Raw genomic sequence first — 14,978 nt, forward strand, 5'->3', positions numbered from 1 at the left:
TGAATGGAGAAATTCTGAGAGTAGCTAGGGAAGGCTCCTTTGGGAGAGAACATGGTGAATATAGGGGTCCTGGGGTGAGAGAAGAGCAGAGAGGATGCTGGGAACACAGTCATGCATCGTAACACTGTCCATATCTGCAGCACTGAAAACCTTGGTTCATTTCTTCATTTGAGGCCTTGGATGTATGAAACTTTATTGGCAAATAAGATTTCACAATGGAAAACAGGACAAATACATGCAGATGAAGGGATATAAATGTTGCCAGATGGGCTGTTTTCCAAAGCAGGCATAAGAAAGGCTCAGGGATGGGTTGAGGGGGATAAAGTCAGTTGTCAACAATGTGAGCAGGTGCACCTGTTGGGCTAGGCAGTCACCGTAAGTTTGGAAGGTGAGAGTAACGGGCAGGTAGAACAAGAAAAGGATCTCCGAGTTTCGATGTTTGCCGAAGACACAGTGACAGCCTGCGATCGTGGATGCTCCTAAATACAGACAGGCCGGAAATCGGTGTCTGAGCAGCCTGGCAGAGGCCTGGGCCAAGGTTCAGCCCAGACCTTCAGGGTCTGGAGAAGCCTGTGCTTCCTCCCTGTTTCAAGCCCAGGCACTGCCTGGGGCTTGGACACAGAGCAGGCCAACTTAATGAAAACCAGGCTACGTCTGGCCTCAGAAAAAAATGTCATGGATTTTTGGAAAACGTATTTAATGAAGGAAATGAACACTGTGCAGGAAGTGCTTACTCTTCATGGGGAGCGAGAAGTGCTCATTAGTTAATCCTCTGGTTTACAGATCACACTAAGTAGTTCTAGTCTCGGGAGTCTGCCTGTGGCAAACCCGGAGGAAGGCTGGTGTGAGGACACACTTAAATGGCAAGTGAACTTGGTTTTGCCATAAAGTGTACATTTGGGAAGAATGAATTCAGGGCTGGGGCTGATTTCTAGATGCTTATTTATGAAACGGAAGAGGCATAGTAAGGATTCATGGAAGGATCTAACCCAAAGACAGACGCACACGCTGCCTTGGCCTCATCCAGAGCATCTAGAGAAGTACTGGACTCTCTAGAACTCCCAGTGTGCCATGGGGTGTTGGGGAGTTGGGGGAATACTAAGTCTCTGCATAGGAGAGCCTGGAAAGGTCCAAAGAAACGCCAGTAAACCCATCTGTCCTAGCAGTTTGCTTCTCAGCTGCAGAAGCCCCGTTGATGTTTTGAAGCAAATAGCTCCATGTTGCGGAGGCTTTTGTGTGCCGCATAGGCTGTTTTTATCACTTGGCCACTATCATCTACGTGGAGTAGCACTTCCTCCCTTCAAGTTGTGACAGCCAAACTGCCAGATGTGTCTCCCCTGGAAGCAAATTCCCCCCTCCTCGAGAGTCACTGAAGAGAAGTCAACTTGGAAAGGGTTAACAGGGAAGTGTTGTTGAAATCCTTAAAACCGGTGACGACGTAGGGTGGGCTACAGAAAATTGTTCCTCGGTTCCCTAAGTACTTACAGTACAAAGCTTTCTTCAAGCGCAGTGTAAATTTTCTTAGTGAATTGCAGTTTTCCCTTGTAAGTGGTATGTGCTGAAAAATTGATGCGTCCTGCAGAATCTCAAGGTACTGTTAAAAGAAATCCTTAACTGAATTGCTTTGTGAGATGAGAGCTATGTGTTCCTACAACACATTTTTTCAGTTCATCAGAGAGAGAATTTTGAGTTTAGGTACAGAACAGTTTTTTTTTTTTCCTATTTCTTGCTTTTCATATTTGACAACCAAAATTCTGAACAGTTTAAATGAGTAAAAATGAAGTAAGTTGAAGGTTTCATTCAATTGTTGATATCTCCTGCTTTTCTATTTAATTCAGGATGTACGTTTAAAATATCTCTCTTTCTGTTTCTCTGCTATTTCTGTCATCTTTGGGTTTTTCTCTAATAGATTTCCTTTTTTTTTTTCTTTTTTCTTGCCCTTCCAGGAAACATTGGAAATTCTTTTACAATTGACCCCATCTTGGGCTCTATAAAAACTGCCAGAGAATTAGATCGAAGTAACCAAGTAGACTATGATTTAATAGTGAAAGCTACAGATCAAGGCGATCCACCGATGAGTGAAATGACTTCTGTGCATATCTCTGTCACCATGGCCGATAATGCCTCTCCAAAGTTCACCTCCAAAGAATACTCTGTTGAAATCAGCGAAGCCGTCAGCATTGGGACTTTCGTTGGGATGGTCTCTGCTCACAGTCAGTCATCAGTGATGTATGAAATCAAAGATGGAAACATAGGCGATGCCTTTGACATCAATCCACACTCCGGAAGCATCATCACTCAGAAAGCCTTGGATTTTGAAACACTGCCCATTTATACATTGACAGTACAAGGGACCAACATGGCTGGTCTGTCCGCCAACACGACTGTTGTAGTGCATATGCAGGATGAGAACGACAACCCACCCGTTTTTACACGGGCAGAATATTCAGGGTTCGTTAGCGAATCGGCGTCCGTCAACAGTGTGGTTCTAACAGACAGGAATGTTCCGCTAGTGATTCGCGCAACGGATGCGGACAGGGAATCCAATGCTCTGCTGGTTTATCAAATAGTGGAGCCATCTGTACACAACTATTTTGCCATTGATTCCACCACTGGTGCTATTCACACAGTCCTGAGTCTGGACTACGAGGAAACACGTGTTTTCCACTTTACGGTGCAAGTTCATGACATGGGGGCTCCACGTCTGTTTGCTGAATATGCAGCCAATGTGACTATTCACGTCATCGACATCAATGACTGCCCTCCTGTCTTCTCTAAACCACTGTACGAAGCATCCCTTTTACTGCCAACATACAAGGGAGTGAAAGTCATCACCGTGAATGCCACCGATGCCGATTCCAGGGCATTCTCACAGTTAATGTACTCCATCACCGAAGGCAACATTGGGGAGAAGTTCTCAATGGACTACAAGACAGGCACAATAACGATACAAAACACAACTCAGCTGCGAAGCCGCTACGAGCTAACCATCCGAGCCTCCGACGGCAGATTTGCAAGCATGACCTCTGTGAAAATCAACGTGAAGGAAAGCAGAGAGAGCCCGCTCAAGTTTACCCAAGATTTCTACTCTGCGGTCGTGAAAGAGAACATCACGGAGACCAGGACATTAGCTGTCATCACTGCGATAGGCAACCCGATCAACGAGCCTTTGTTTTATCACATCCTCAACCCGGACCGCAGATTTAAAATCAGCCACACTTCAGGGGTGCTGTCAACCACCGGGATACCATTTGACCGTGAGCAACGGGAGGCGTTTGACGTGGTGGTTGAGGTGACGAAAGAACATGAGCCGTCAGCCGTGGCCCATGTCGTGGTGAAAGTCACCATAGAAGACCAAAATGATAACGCGCCGGTGTTTGTCAACCTCCCCTACTATGCTGTGGTGAAGGTGGATGCTGAGGTGGGCCACGTCATTCGCCACGTCACTGCCATCGACAGAGACAGCGGCAGGAACGGTGAGGTGCACTACTACCTGAAGGAGCACCATGACCACTTTCAGATCGGACCCTCTGGGGACATTTCTCTGAAAAAGCAATTTGAGCATGACACCTTAAATAAAGAGTATCTTGTCACGGTGGTTGCCAAGGACGGAGGAAGCCCGGCTTTCTCTGCCGAAGTCCTGGTTCCCATCACTGTCGTGAGCAAAGCCATGCCTGTGTTTGAAAAGGCCTTCTACAGTGCAGAGATTCCAGAGAACATCCAGATGCACAGCCCAGTGGTCCATGTCCAAGCCAACAGCCCAGAAGGGTTGAAAGTGTTCTACAGCATCACCGACGGAGACCCTTTTAGTCAGTTTACTATTAACTTCAACACTGGGGTGATAAACGTCATAGCACCGCTGGATTTTGAGTCCCACCCAGCCTACAAGCTGAGCATACGGGCCACCGACTCCCTGACTGGCGCTCACGCCGAAGTGTTTGTTGATGTCATAGTGGAGGACATCAATGATAACCCTCCAGTCTTTGTGCAGCCGTCGTATGCCACAACCCTGTCCGAAGCATCTGTCATCGGAACATCTGTCCTTCAAGTTAGAGCGACGGATTCTGATTCAGAACCAAATAGAGGAATTTCCTACCAGATGTTTGGAAATCACAGCAGAAGTCACGATCACTTTCACATCGATAGTAACACTGGGCTCATTTCACTGGTGAGAGCTTTGGATTACGAACAGTTCCAGCAGCACAAGATTTTTGTAAGGGCTGTCGATGGAGGGATGCCCCCACTGAGCAGTGATGTGATCGTCACCGTGGATGTCACCGACCTCAATGATAATCCACCTCTGTTTGAACAACAGATTTATGAAGCCAAAATTAGTGAGCACGCCGCTCATGGACATTTTGTGATGTGTGTGAAAGCCTGCGATGCTGACAGTTCAGACCTAGACAAGTTAGAATATTCCATTCTGTCTGGCAATGACCATAAAAGCTTTGTCATCGACAGCGAAACAGGGATTATAACTCTCTCAAACCTGCGCCGACACACCTTGAAGCCATTTTATAGTCTCAACGTTTCTGTGTCTGATGGGGTTTTTCGAAGTTCCGCCCAGGTTCACATAACTGTGATGGGAGGCAATTTGCACAGTCCTGTTTTCCTTCAGCATGAATATGAAGCGGAATTAGCTGAAAATGCTCCCTTACATACTCTGGTGGTCCAAGTGAAGGCAACTGATAGGGATTCTGGAATTTACGGCCACCTCACTTACCATATTGTAAATGACTTTGCCAAAGACAGGTTTTATGTGAATGACAGAGGGCAGATATTCACTTTGGAAAAACTTGATCGAGAGACCCCAGCAGAAAAAGTCATCTCAGTCCGTTTAATGGCTAAGGATGCCGGAGGGAAGGTTGCTTTCTGCACCGTAAATGTCATTCTTACGGATGACAATGATAATGCCCCACAGTTTCGCTCAACCAAGTATGAGGTGAACATTGGATCCAGCGCTGCCAAAGGAACGTCGGTCATTAAAGTCTTCGCTAGTGATGCTGATGAAGGCTCCAATGCTGACGTCACCTACGCCATCGAGGCAGATTCTGAAAGTGTGAAGGAGAATTTGGAAATCAACAGACTGACTGGCCTGATCACTACAAAGGAAAGTTTAATCGGTTTAGAGAATGAATTCTTCACTTTCTTTGTTAGAGCTGTAGATAACGGGTCTCCCCCCAAAGAATCTGTTGTTCCTGTCTATGTGAGGATACTTCCGCCGGAAATTCAGCTTCCAAGGTTTTCAGAGCCCTTTTATACCTATGCCATTTCAGAAGACATGCCTATCGGGACAGAAATTGACCTCATCCGGGTAGAACCTAGCAGGGCTGTTCTTTACACCCTAGTCAAAGGCAGTACTCCCGAGAGTAATAGAGATGAGTTCTTTGTCATTGACAAGCAGAGCGGGAGACTGAAACTGGAGAAGAGTCTTGACCATGAGACCACTAAGTGGTATCAGTTCTCCATCCTGGCCAGGTGCACTGTTGATGACCATGAGGTGGTGGCGTCTATAGATGTTAGTATCCAGGTCAAAGACGCAAATGATAACAGCCCAGTTTTGGAGTCCAGTCCATATGAGGCCTTTATTGTTGAAAACCTGCCAGCAGGAAGTAGAGTCATCCAGGTCAGGGCATCTGACCTAGACTCCGGAACCAATGGCCAAGTCATGTACAGTCTAGATCCATCCCAAGGTGCAGACATCATGGAATCTTTTGCCATCAACATGGAAACAGGCTGGATTACAACTCTGAAGGAGCTTGACCATGAAGAGAGAGCCAATTACCAGATTAAAGTGGTCGCGTCGGATCATGGTGAAAAGGTTCAGCTGTCCTCCACAGCCATTGTGGATGTGACCGTCACTGATGTCAATGACAGCCCACCACGGTTCACAGCTGAGATTTACAAAGGGACTGTGAGTGAGGACGACCCTCCAGGTGGCGTGATCGCCATCTTAAGCACCACCGATGCTGACTCTGAAGAGATTAACAGACAAGTGACATATTTCATAACAGGTAAAACGCTCAAGACAAATGGTTCAGTAGAAAATGAATCCATATTATATGAAATATGCTAGGTATGAAATTATGGATTTGGGGACTTGATGTGACTTTAGTCGAGCATGTCTAAAATTAGTAGAAATAATATATAAGGTGAATTTAAAGGTTTTTAAGCAAAGCTGTTTCAGCCGAGACTCTTGTGACTTACTCTGTTAAAGTTTATAGTTACTATTTAATAAATACCATTAAAAGGAAATAAAAAGTATAGGTTTATTTGCAAGCTAAATTATCACTCTTTACGTTTGATAAATTTTAATCTCATATTTGAATAGAGATGTTGCTGATGCTTTGTTATTATAAAAAGGAAAGGTCATATGTAGCACTATGTATAGCACACACCTGTAATCCCAGCTCAGAGGAAGCTGAGGGAGGAGGATTGTGTAAGTTAGAGGCCAGACTACGTAGTGAGTTCAGTCCAGCTTGGAATACAAAACCACAGCAACAAAAGAAAAGAAAAACTAATATGCATCGCATTTAATTATAATGTCAGTAGTATTAAATCCCCTTTAAACCATAATGTCATACATTTTTTGTGTAGTTTATTTTTATTCTCATGATGACTTAGTTCACTTTCTTTTTTTTTTTTTTTTGGTTTTTCGAGACAGGGTTTCTCTGTGTAGCTTTGCGCCTTTCCTGGAACTCACTTGGTAGCCCAGGCTGGCCTCGAACTCACAGAGATCCGCCTGGCTCTGCCTCCCGAGTGCTGGGATTAAAGGCGTGCGCCACCACCGCCCGGCCTAGTTCACTTTCTAACCCAACAATGTTGGCCATCGTCTTCCTCTCTTTTAATTTCCTAGGAGGGGATGCTTTGGGACAGTTTGCTGTTGAGAATATACAGAATGAGTGGAAGGTCTATGTGAAGAAACCTCTGGACCGGGAACAGAAGGACAGTTACCTTCTGAGCATTACAGCAACTGATGGGACCTTCTCTTCCAAAGCCAGAGTGGAGGTGAAGGTTCTGGACGCCAACGACAACAGTCCAGTGTGTGAGAAGGTGGGTGCGCATTGTACATCAGGATTGTACATTGCCAGTGTGTGTCTCCTCCACACTCTCAGTAGGGCAGCCATCGGGGGCCTTGCAGTTCACACATGTTTTGTGTTACGGTTGCTTATTGTTGAGGTGGAGGAGAGTCACATGCACAGGACTTGAGAAAGCGTCAAGACTACTTGGCATGCTAAATTGGTCAAGAACTTTTTTCTAAAATAGTGTAAAGTGTCGGCCCCTTATACTAGTATCTGACTTTAAAACTGCTCTCTACACTTTTTATGAAGATAATCTCTTCATTTGAGGATACGGTTGTTTGGGGGATGGGGAAACATCTGGCCAGCAGCTTTTCCTGCACAGCACAGGTGTGCTGGAACAGACCATTTTGAGGCATTGGTTGTTCACACCAGAGAAACCAACAGGTCAGTGGAATGACCTGCTGCTGCTGGATCCAATTTAACTGGGGCCATGGAACCGTAGCAGGGGTAATCACTGGAGCTGAGCCATGAAAAGCTGCCCAGCGGCAGAGCTGGGTTTAACCTTTAGAAGGTAGCACTCTGATGACCAGGAGGAGATGGAAAGCCTTGCAGTGTGAAGAGTGAGGGCAGGTGTGGGGATACCAGCTTCATTTGCCAGCAGTGGAGGGATATGTTAGCAACCATGGAAAAGGCCCCAGGCATAGTGGCTGGCACACACCTGATACCCCAGCCTTTTTGGCTGAAATAGGAGAATTGCCACAAGTTCTCAGAGAAGTAAACACAAAATTCATCGTCAGAGGAAGTGAGGCTTCTAAGGGATGAGCTGTTGATTCCAGAATGTGTTTGTATTTTTGGATGACAGTATTTGATAACAGTGATAGACTATGTATCTGTTCTTTTAGAACACCCACACATACATACTCTCTCTCTATATGTAGTATGCACACATACACACACATATAAAACATTTTTACCCCATTCATGTTTTTTAAATATCATACCACTCTGCCTTAGGTAATAATGTAATTGGGAGCACAACCACTTAAAGTAATCACTGTTACAAAGTACCCAGTTTTGTGAACCATAAAATATATGTCCCTATATTAAGCTCTTACTAAGAAGTAATGCAACAGAAGCATAATCTCTTTCCCTTACGTTCTATTTATGGCATGGCTAATGTGATAATTGGAACTGGAACCAAGTGTCCAACTGTGTGAAGATTTAGGCAGATGTGAAGAAAGCGGAAACCAGGCAGGCTGACCAACATGCCTGAGCCGCGCCTATCCCGTTTTTCTCCCCATGAACAGGACATTTCTAACTACAGTTATCTGGTTTTGTGTGATGAACAGTTGGTTGTACATAGTAAATCGCTGCGCTTCAGACTAAGCAAATATAATGTAACAGCTTTGTATTTCCTCTAGATTTTGGATAAATTTGGGCTACCACTTCACATTTTCTCCTACGTGTTTGAATTAAATGTGAATCTGTTCAGCAGCACATCATATTTGTATCCTGTGGATGGAATGTCAGGCCAGACTCAACGGATAGGGGGCTGGTGCCTGTTACAGGCTCTTCTTTGTTTTCACATCTGTTTTATAAGGACGATCATTTTAAAAGCTCTCTGAGTATTAACTTCACCCATTTCCACGTTTTCTGTGGCCAAAATGAAGTGATTTCTTTTCCACCATCCCCTTGGCAGTCGCCGGTCACTTTGAATGCCTCTGTTATAACAGTGTTGTTTAACGTCTTGTAGACCTTATATGCCGACACCATTCCTGAGGACGCCCTTCCTGGGAAGCTGGTCATGCAGGTCTCTGCCACAGATGCGGATATCCGGTCCAACGCGGAGATTACTTATACTTTATTTGGTTCAGGTGCAGAAAAGTTTAAACTAAACCCAGACACAGGTAAGGATGGGATTTAGGACTGATTTAATTATGTATTTCCTATAGGTGGGTGACTCGAGAGCATGCACAAAACTGGAAATTACATTTTCTTTCCCTCTTTTAAAATTCGTTCTGATGCTGTGGAAATGACATCATAGAAATCTAAATAGCAGCTTAAGAGTGTAAAAGTTGAGATGAGATAAAAATGTGCAGCCATTGTATCATCTACTTCAACTAAGGACTTTAAGGTTTAGAAGTTAATACAATTTCTTAGAAAAAAAACTCAGAGCGTATCTCAAAGCCTCTGCTTTATTTATATAATGTGTCTCTTAAACTTATGGACCTAAATTTATAATTGGCATTTTCTATAATGAAAGTGTTAGCATTGAGGCATCTGTACTGGCCTGCCCTTAGGGTCCTGACAGGATATAACCTCAGCTGCAGCTACTAAGAGCACCCCCTGTGTGCATTCGCTACCTTTCCTTATAAAAGGTGGCCTTGCCCACCTCCCGTCTCCTTTCTCTTTCCCTTCCTCATCCCCAGGGACTGGTCCCTGCCCCCTTCTCTGCCCCTGCTTTCTCCCCTACCCTCAATAAACCTCCTACGTGGGCCCTGTTGTATGGTGTGACTCCTTCCCGCCGTTTTTAAAATACAACAGAAAGTGATCCATATTTTCTTTATCTTTAAGCTTTTGAACTTGGCAAGGTAGTTGTTGATATTATTTTTCTCCAAATGAGAATTGTGGTTCGGCTTTTATAATTGTAGGAGAAAAAAAGATGATGGGTAATCATGGTTCAGATCCTAAATCTCCAGCATCCCTGTTCACTTCTCTTTGTTTCTAGGTGAATTGAGGACGTCAGCCCTCCTTGATCGTGAGGAGCAAGCAGTTTATAATCTCCTCGTCAAGGCCACCGATGGAGGGGGACGGTCCTGTCAAGCTACTATTGTGCTCATGTTAGAAGATGTGAATGATAATGCCCCTGAATTCACTGCAGATCCATACACCATCACCGTGTTTGAAAACACCGAGCCTGGGACACTGTTGACCAGAGTGCAGGCCACTGATGCAGATGCAGGTACCCTGAGTCGAGGAGATGTTCTGCCCTTGGGGGTGTGCAGAAGGCTGTGGGGACCCCATGGTGGAACACACTCCCGTGGAATGTGTTTGACCATCTTCTTTTCCTCGTGCCCATGATGGAGCTCTGTGTTGTTGTAATAACAGTAACTAAGTCATTTTCCGTGAATGTTGAAAGTCTTGACTATTACACCCAGTGAACGGCCTGTTGCAGTGTAGCTGGGGTGTTTCTAAGATTGTGGTGATTGACTGTTAACTGATTGGCCCCCAGTGTCAGGGATTGAACTTGTGGCCTTCATATGACTGGCCAGTGTTTTGCTGACTTCCTCCTCAGCCTCTTGAGGTACTTTTTGTGAAGGAATCTGTAGTGATGTAAAGATGTTAACAGTGTCATAGGAATAGAGCAAGCAAGTACTATATTGCTAAAGGTTTTGAATTAAACTCAGGACCTCTGGAAGAGCAGCCAGTGTTCTTAACCTCTGAGCCATCTCTCCAGCCCATTGCTAAAGTTTTACCAATTTTTAAAAGTATTTGTGAAGAAAAGAAGTATATGCATTCAAACATTCTAATAATAGAGAATAAAATTATTGTCTTGAGTCATTAATATTGAATTTTTAAAAGTCACATTTTAAATAATTCTTTGTCACTGAAGCTAAATATCAAATAGATTTCATTTTAATAAGACATAGATTCCAGCATGGAGGGGATAGGGGCTGAAGAGCCCCCATTCTCCTAGCTGAGGAGCTATTGGCAGTTTATGACTTCTGTTGGAGGGAGAATCAGTTTTCTTTAAGGCTGTGGGCCCTGGTTGGTTACCCATACTCTGGTGGAGGCAGGCTCCCATACCCCTGAGTAAAGGCAGCACAGGTTGGACATGGTGAATTATTTTTTAAAAAAGAAAGGAGCATATGAGGATGGGAAGGAACATAGGGATGGACCTGGAGCTAGAATTGGGGGTGAATATTACCAAAATACATACTATGTGTATATGAAATTCTCAGAGAATTAATAAAAAATATCACATTGAAAAAGGCTTGGCTACTGTCCATGTAGTATAAATGAGAGCTGTAGCAGGAATCTTAAAAGTTCTTATTAATAAAATCAAACCCGGAGCCAAGTATTGGGGTGAACACTGGAAGATCAGAGAGACAGAACAAGCCACAGCTAACCTCACCTGGCTAACTTCTCAGCTGATCCTGTTTCCTCAGACTGAAAGTTTCTGAGTCCTCATCCAAATGGACCTCAGCTGAACTGCTGCTAAAAGCCTGAAAGCTTAACCAGCCAAATGCTTCTAGTTTTTGGTCCTCACACCTTATATACCTTTCTGTTTTTGCCATCACTCCATGAGATTAAAGGCTCACTTCTTGGGGTTAAAGGCGTGTGTCACCATGCCTGGCCGTTTCCAATGTGGCCTTGAACTCACAGAGATCCAGAGGGATTTCTACCTCTGGAATTCTAGGTTTAAAGGTGTGAGTGCCACCGGTTTCTAGCTTTTGTATCTAGTGGCTATTCTGTCTCTGACCTCAGATAAGTTTATTAGGGTGCACAATATTTTGGGGAACACAGTACCACCACAGAGAGCCTAAAAAGTCAGACATCTAGAGATCATATTTCAAGTCTATAAATTTGTAATTCAGGGTATGTTTTCAGATCATCTACATGGTGGGGCGGGGGGTTGGGGTGTCTTTATATCTGTTCGCATTTTATCATTTAAAAATGCCCCACGTTTTAAAAATTTCACATTTCTTACTATGAAACCTGATAGGATTTCATGTTTTGGCAGGACTGAATCGAAAGATTTCCTACTCATTGATCGACTCTGCTGATGGGCAGTTCTCCATTAACGAGGCGTCTGGAATTATCCAATTAGAAAAACATTTGGATAGGGAACAGCAGGCAGTCTATACTCTCACTTTGAAAGCCGTGGACCAGGGGTTGCCGAGGAGATTGACAGTGACTGGCACTGTGGTGGTGTCCGTTCTGGATATAAACGACAACCCCCCTGTGTTTGAGTACCGGGAATATGGTGCCACCGTGTCTGAGGACATTCTCATCGGGACGGAAGTTCTCCAGGTGTACGCCGCAAGTCGGGATATTGAAGCAAATGCAGAAATCACCTACTCCATAATAAGTGGAAACGAGCATGGAAAGTTCAGCATAGATTCTAAAACAGGTAACCTGCCCTGGAAACGAGGAAGCCCTCCTTCCACACTGAGGGCTGCATCTGTCTTGCCCTTCACTTCGTGCTAGGTGATGGGTGGGTCCCCTGTGGTCAGTCAGTGGGTGTTTTAAGGAGATAAAACTCAAGTTTTCTTTCTGCTGTTTAAAGTGGGATTGAAAGTGGTTTGGGAAACTTTATACTCTAATTCTGCATGGTAACTACTTTCTGGCGTATCCATTGTAAATTACAAGCCAATGGAGAAAACTATTGACTCTTACCCAGTCTAGTGATGAGGATGCAAAGTGTTTCTGGTTTGCCAAGATAGGATGCTTAGTGGTAATAAACTTCGTGTAGTTACTCATTTTATCCTGATATCAAAGACATATGGACTGGCTTCCCCAGTCACACTGTCCTTTTGACCTCTCTTAATTCCTATGCTGGATATCTGTTAGTTCTTTAAGTTGACTTCTTTACTATGCTGGTTACATATACTAGTTGAAGGAGACTGGATTACACTGAGCTGGCAGTGTTATGGGTCAGCCATTACTAACTCCTGCTCGGTGAATAGTGGTGTAGTTGTGTTAGCCTGTGGTTTAAAATACCTATTAACTCTAAGGACATTGTAAGACGTTACTCTTTCGGACTGCACTTGGTTGAATGTCGTGTGTGACTGTTTCTGATGAAGAATAGGTGTCTGATGATGGTATTCTGCAATGTATTTTTTAATACCTATTATAAAATGTCTTTAGGATTTTGTACCAATTACTTTTTCAAGTAGGATAGACTAGGTTGAGCCAAGACGAAGTGTTGCCAGTGTTGTTAAATCAGTAGGGATTTTATTTTATTTATTTGATTGTTTATTGAAACAGGATCTCGATGTGTTGTCCAGGCTGGTCTCAAAGGTACAGTCTTCCTGCTGCAACCTCCTAGCTGCTGGTATTAGAAGCCTGTATCCCGTATCACATTGTTCTAAGAGGGGATGTTTAATACAAAATGGAGAGTTATCTTAGAAACTCTCTTTAAAAGGACATGCATGGCAATAATAACAAGAAAGAAACCAAAAGGCACTGAATTGAATTTTAAAATGAATTTATTAAAGTTTGTAGTAAACTACATCAAAGAAGGAATAAGAACTACCATCATTTTTAAAGCATTATAGCCAGCATTATTGATGGAGACAGAAAATTAGATGTCACTAGGAATATAAGGAAAATAAAGGAAATGAATGGGGTTGTTGGATGGGTAAAAATCCTAATTATAATTATTTAATTAAACTGTAAAATGTACAAAGTTTTTGTTTTTGTTATTTTTTTTTTAATGAGAACTAAACGTGTTTAAAGGTACTCATGTTGTAATAAGAAAAAATAGAATTACAGCGTCCTAGAAGTAATTCTGTCTCTCCATACAGGGGCCATATTTATCATTGAGAACCTGGATTATGAAAGCTCCCATGAATATTACCTGACCGTGGAAGCCACTGATGGGGGCACACCGTCATTAAGTGACGTGGCGACTGTGAACATCAACGTCACAGACATCAATGATAACACCCCGGTGTTCAGCCAAGACACCTACACCACGGTGGTCAGCGAAGACGCGGCTCTTGAGCAGTCTGTCATTACAGTGCGTAGATTCCCGTCCCCCACCCCCCAGTCCCCAGCGTGCCTCTTCTGGATCTTAAGGGAGCAATTAGTAAAAATCATTCTAGTTCTTCTGCTGGTCCTGTTTAAAATATGTTAGAGCATTGGAATTGCTTAGCTAGTGGTGGAGCATGTACCTGGTCCCTGTGAGGCCATGGGAATCCTCACCACTGCAAATTAAGAGGGTCCTTGTGGAGCCAGTTACTGGCTTGAAGTAACTGCCGTAAAACAAGTAGCTGCTGTTTCTTCCGCCCCTTCCTTTGCTGTTTGCTAAATGAGAGTGATGTTTCCTAGATTGTGGCCGATGATGCCGATGGCCCTTCCAACAGTCATATCCACTACTCGATCATAGAAGGTAACCAAGGAAGTCCGTTTACAATCGACCCCGTCAGAGGAGAGGTGAAGGTGACCAAGCCCCTAGACCGGGAAACGGTGAGTTTGAAACCGGGATTTAAACTGTCAACGGAGCACTAAAGCATGCGTCCATATCCGCTTGGTCTGATGTGAAGTCCCAAAAAGGAACCTTCATTTTAGGAAATGTCATGCTAAGAGAGAGATACTTGAAAGTCAATTCAAGTTTCAGTTCTTCGGTTTTTTGTTGTTTTTTTTTTTTGGTTATTTTTTGTTTTGTTTTGTTTTTTCTGAATTGCTTAAGAGTCTGTGAAGCATGACTGGTTAGACATAGAAAAATCTATTGTACTGGGCAGAGTAAAATATGATTTTTTTTTTTTTAAAGCACAGGATCTTGCTGTATAGTTCAGGTTGCCCTCAAACTCACCATATTGTTGCCTTGGCTTTCTGATTGCTGGAATCGCAGGTCCCTTTCACCATACCTGACTGAAATTTAGTAATTATTAACACAATGGTATCCACTATGGGTCGGTAGAGGAGGTGGCCTGTGGCGTTCTCAAGGCTGTTACAGTTGAACACCTTTGCGGGGCTGCTGTCCTGCAGGGCGGTATTCTGGGATTTAGCCATCTTCCTGGCTTCTCCCAATGCTTACTCTAAAGTTCCCATCACGGAAGCTGCCCCAGCCCGTGGAGCCGTCTCACTCCACTTGATTTCTTTTGCAAGAGGCCACAAATATTGCCTTTGAGGGATTTAGATGGCCAAGTATAATCCAGGTGTGAAATTGAAGGCGATGGTGACCCGGCATATCTTGAGGTGTTAGAATTGCGTCTCTACTTCTGGCTC

General features: G+C 43.9%; 1 protein-coding gene across 8 annotated transcripts in view; it reads left to right on the forward strand.

Annotated features, from left to right (window-relative positions):
• Fat1 (FAT atypical cadherin 1) overlaps nucleotides 1–14,978 on the forward strand; it is a 123,777-nt gene that overhangs the window by 91,421 nt on the left and 17,378 nt on the right. For all 8 annotated transcript variants that reach the window (XR_008221439.1, XM_052752120.1, XM_052752123.1 and 5 more), the window contains 7 exons: nucleotides 1,947–6,014; nucleotides 6,857–7,053; nucleotides 8,776–8,929; nucleotides 9,751–9,984; nucleotides 11,767–12,156; nucleotides 13,553–13,767; nucleotides 14,079–14,216. Coding sequence is in view for 7 of the 8 variants with exons in the window: in XM_052752120.1 (XP_052608080.1) it covers nucleotides 1,947–6,014; nucleotides 6,857–7,053; nucleotides 8,776–8,929; nucleotides 9,751–9,984; nucleotides 11,767–12,156; nucleotides 13,553–13,767; nucleotides 14,079–14,216 (5,396 nt within the window). In the remaining variant the exon portion in view is untranslated. The remainder of the gene's footprint in view (nucleotides 1–1,946; nucleotides 6,015–6,856; nucleotides 7,054–8,775; nucleotides 8,930–9,750; nucleotides 9,985–11,766; nucleotides 12,157–13,552; nucleotides 13,768–14,078; nucleotides 14,217–14,978) is intronic.

Source organism: Peromyscus californicus, unplaced genomic scaffold (assembly GCF_007827085.1).
Source record: "Peromyscus californicus insignis strain IS unplaced genomic scaffold, ASM782708v3 Scaffold_23__1_contigs__length_62951481, whole genome shotgun sequence".
Taxonomy (NCBI): domain Eukaryota; kingdom Metazoa; phylum Chordata; class Mammalia; order Rodentia; family Cricetidae; genus Peromyscus; species Peromyscus californicus.